This window comes from Emydura macquarii, unplaced genomic scaffold, assembly GCF_026122565.2.
Source record: "Emydura macquarii macquarii isolate MOO-44397 ecotype Brisbane River unplaced genomic scaffold, CSIRO-AGI_Emac_v2 contig_1253, whole genome shotgun sequence".
In the NCBI taxonomy this organism is placed as follows: Eukaryota; Metazoa; Chordata; order Testudines; family Chelidae; genus Emydura; species Emydura macquarii.
In genome coordinates, this window is record NW_027131390.1 from 34,256,934 (window position 1) to 34,261,290 (window position 4,357).

Below are 4,357 nucleotides of genomic sequence, written 5' to 3' on the forward strand. Positions count from 1 at the left end.
ATAAGCACCTTAAGTAACCTCACAATATGGTTGCAGGCTAGCTTTACAAGTCAAGATCAAGGGCAGGGATGGCAGTACCAGCATGGAAGCAACAGGGAGAGCAGACTTCTCTACCTCATCGCCAGCCCAAGACAGTTGTGGTACCAAACACCTCATGAAAGATCAACAGCATGACATGCTGGAGAACCAGAAAGAAGCCGTGAGTCCTTAAGTAGGTCATTATATTTTTTTATTTTTATAATAAACTTTTCACTTTATTTCAAGGAAGACAAAAAATTGTGAGTGAGGCTGCAGAAACACCAGTCTGTGAGCAAATATGCCAGACAGACCCAGGTCAGTAGGCCAGATGCCAAATCAGAACTTAACCCGTCCCCCCGTTCCCCCCCACATGATGTAGCAGAAGGGGGTCCCTGTGCCCAGGAGCTTCCATAGCCCTCTGCTTCCCTCATCTCCTCCCTCATTGCATTAGAGCAAGATCAGTGCTGTAAACAGGAGGTGGCCAAGCAGAAAAGGTGGGGTTGGGTCAGGCTACTGATGGATTCTGAAAGGACCACGCTTCATTCCTCCACATGCCAAGGCAGCTAGCACGGTGGGACAAGGAGGTTAGAAGTTGCAGCATTTTTCTATACAGGTACATGATGTAATTTAAAAAAAAAAACCAGACGATTTATAATTCAAAGCAAAAAATTAAGTGTTGGCTCTTCCTGCCAGGCCATCTCCCTCTATGAAGACTTCACGCATTCCTTCTCCTGCTCGATGGCTGAAAGAGAAGAGAGTTCTATTAGCCTCTCTGGCTCAATGCTACTTCCCTTCCTCAAGGGTTGGGACAGTACAGCATAGCTGCTCTACCTCACCGCAGCCGTGCAAGCAGCGGAGCAGCCATACCACTGGGCTCTCTAGAGCTGCCGAGCCTTGACAGTGGGGTCAATACACTAGCATCTTACAGGTCAGGCTGAGGAGCAGCCAAATCCTGGGCCAGCTTTGAGACCTGTGGCACCAGTTTGTGTAGCAGGTTTTGTTTTTTGCATAGTTCTTTAGAGATTTGAGTGCCTGTTCCCAATACCTATCCCCCCAAGGGTCAGTGTTACAGAGCACGTTCTCAGGAGAACATGCAGGTGACTATACCTTACTGGATCTTAAAGCTTCCAGTATTCATGGAGTGTGCATGTTAGAGGAATATCATGCTCCCCTGGTCAACTGGGAAAGGAGTCAGTCCGGAGAACTCACTGCTTTAGTTAGTTCAACACCTAGTGAGGTGGACAAGCACATTTGCAGACAGGAAAGGGAAAGGTGAAGGGACTTGTCTAGACCACCCAGGCTCTTAGTGCACCAGCTCTTTGCGTGCAGTTAGGCAGTGCCTACTGTACTGCCTATTGTATATTTGGGATTTTGTCATACAGGATAGTTACCTCAGCAAACATCTCTAAAGAGCCTGAAAAAGTAGGCAAACTGCAGGAGAGCATTAAGAGTTAGAACCCCTCTTACTACTTAGTACCAAAAATTTGTTTTAAGATGACTGAGCTTCCCCACCCCCCCACCAAGAGGCATTTGTGTAATTCTAGCTCTTGCCAAGAATCAGATCCTATCTGCAGTTTAAAAAAAACCAAACAATATTTTCTATTTGAACAAAAACCAGACCAAAATGCCTCTGTCTGCCAGATTCCTCAGTGATGAAATCAGCACAAGCACATCCGCTCCCACTCAAAACTCCTACACAGCCAGAATTGGAAGTCTCAACGTCACAACAAAATGCTAATAGGAGAACCATGTTTCTGGTGTGCCAGACCAGTTCTGGCAGACCCCTTGCTTTAAAATGGTTTCCTCTTCCCTTCTAGCTGGACACCAGACCATTTGGATAGAGGTTAACATCACAAAAATAACTAAAAACTTCAACTTAGCTTCTTCTGCGAGCCAGATGCATGGCCTGGCAAGTAACATAAGAGCTGCCTGAAGCAGTGCACTAGACCCAAGTACATCTAAGACTTAGAAACTCCAGCAGAGAACCTGGAATTCATGACATGTTGCTGTAATGAGGTGGAATTATTGGTCATCCATTAAGTTTTCCTTGCATACAAAAGCTTAGACAGCAACCACTTAATCACTCAGCTAGCCCTGCCCTTACAGCAAGAGGAAGCTGAATACTCACTCTCCTTTGAAGGGAGTGTGTTCTTCTCCTCCGTGTTGGTCTTCTTCAGCTTCTTCTTGTCAAATTTCTCAACTTCAGAGAGATCTGGTTTGTCACACATCTTAGCTAAAAATGAGTAAGAGTCAAGTTACAACCCTTCCTAAAAGGGGAAATGTGCAGGCATCACGTGCCAAGTTACACAGCCAGAATCCTTCAAGGAGCGTGAACAGATGTAAGAGTATAAATAGCTGGGTCAATAATTTGTTATAGATGTTAGATAAGCACACAAAATCCAGCTCAGACTTCAGGTAGCGATAAGGGACAAGTGTCATTCTTATCTGACTTTGAGATGCACAGTCAGCAAGGTCACGTGCTAGACCAGGGATGGAGGGAAAGTCCATAAGGGCGTTTCATTTTAAAGGCTGATTAGGTAAGACATTCCCCAACTGATCTGGGTTGGGCACAAGCGTTGTGCCTCCTAGGATTAAAGTGGGGAATAGCAGGTCTCCTTTGTATGATCAGGTTACTAACAGCCATGAACTATGCTGTTCTGAGACTGGAGCAGAGCAGATCAAGACAGGCATGATCCTTCCCGTCATCAATATCTGCCTCTTCTACAGCCCGCGGGGCAGGAGCCTTCCATCACCCGCCACTCCCAGCCCATCTACACACACCTAGAGAAAGCCAACCAAGTGTCCCTTGTTCCCCACCCCATTCCGGCTTGCAGCCAAACTCTCTTACACTACAGCAGCATGAGCAACGCCAGCTCGCTCCCCCAGCGTGGTTTAATTCTCCCTTATGCCAAACCCTGACCCGCCAACAACCCGCAACATGGAAATGATAAGTGACCCATCAATGCATAAAAACCCACTGCCCGGCTTCCCTCCCAGCAGCTGGGTCTGCAGCCGCCCACAGGATCGGGGTGGAGGGACCCCACACACACCGCGGTAAGCCGCCCCTAGCTCCACCGGGGCAGCGGGCTGCAGCGCGCCCCACAGCGCAGGAAGCGGTGCGGCAGGGAGAGGGGCTTAAATCCCCCCGTTGCAGCCGGACCCGCCCCATTCCAGCGCAGAGCGGGCAGCAGACCCCCCTCCCCCCGCCGCGCGGAGAACAATGGGGAGACCGGGGAGGGGCCGAGACCCGCCCCAGTCTCCACGCGGCATCGCCAGGCGGGCGGCTCCCCGCACCCCCCGACACGCTGCGGGGGGTACCCAGAGCCCCCGTCCCACCCCTACTCACGGGAGGGTGACGCCCCCCCGCCCTCGGGTGGCAGCTCCCGGTCTCGCCCCACCCCTATTCCCTGCCCTGGGCGCTGCGCCCACAGCGCGGCTGGGCTCTTCCCCGCCCAGCCCTGCCACATGGCGACGGATCCGCGGGTCCTCCTGGCCCTGAAGGGATCGGGTCCCCCACGTCCCCAGGAGCTGGCCCTGCGGCGGCTACTCCCGGGACCAGAACGGCCCCCCACCGCCTAAGAACGGGGAGGCGCCAGCAGGATCCCCAGTCCATACAACGGGAGAGGCCGCCCGCCCATCCCCCCCGGCGCCGGCAATGGGCATCTCCACCAGGATCCTCCGTCCATGCAGCAGGAGCAGCAGCTGCAGGAGCAGCCGCCGCCCCTCCAGCTCCCAGGGCTTGCAGTGGGGCATCTCCTGCAGGACGGATTCCCGGGGCATGCAAAGCCGGGGAGAAGCAACCTCAGAGTCGGTGCATCCATTTCAGGCACGCCCCTTACCTGTGGTGCTGACTGTAGCGCGCCCCAAACAGACAATCACTGCTTCAGGTGAGTCTCACTAGCGTCTCTGACTATCCCGCGCGTGGGGCGGCTCTTTATATACCGCCTGCCCCTGCCTCCCATTGGCTGCCCGCTCTGCCCGCCGCTCGGCATGCTGGGAAGCGTAGTGGACTCTCCAAGCCGTCCCAGTGTACGCGCCGCGCCAGAGAACTACAGTTCGCAGGGTGCACCGGGGCGGGGGTACTACAGCCCCCATCCCCCGCTACGCTTGCTGAAAGGCGTGGGGCGGGCGCTGCTGCAGAAGTGCAGAGGGGAGGGAGTGCCTGGGCTGGGCTCGGCCCTTTGTGTCCTGCACCGCGCACACGAGAGGCTCTGCTGCCCCCTTCGGCTGCACAATGGCTGGTTCTCCCCACGTGTGATCCGGACACAGGCGGCTAGGAAGCCCCGAAAAACAGCTGCAAAGGGAGGGAAGAGGGATGTCTGCACTCGCTGCAGAGAGA

The 4,357-nt window shown here is 53.8% G+C and overlaps 1 protein-coding gene across 1 annotated transcript; it reads right to left on the reverse strand.

Moving 5' to 3' along the window:
* Window positions 1-212: 212 nt before the first annotated feature.
* Window positions 213-3,972, reverse strand: LOC137153276 (thymosin beta-15A homolog). Its single transcript, XM_067548426.1, has 3 exons — window positions 3,858-3,972; window positions 2,147-2,251; window positions 213-760 (listed from the first exon to the last, which is right to left on the reverse strand). The coding sequence occupies exons 2-3, from the start codon at window positions 2,244-2,246 to the stop codon at window positions 723-725; spliced, it is 138 nt and encodes a 45-aa protein (XP_067404527.1). The 5' UTR covers window positions 2,247-2,251; window positions 3,858-3,972; the 3' UTR covers window positions 213-722.
* Window positions 3,973-4,357: the final 385 nt, after the last annotated feature.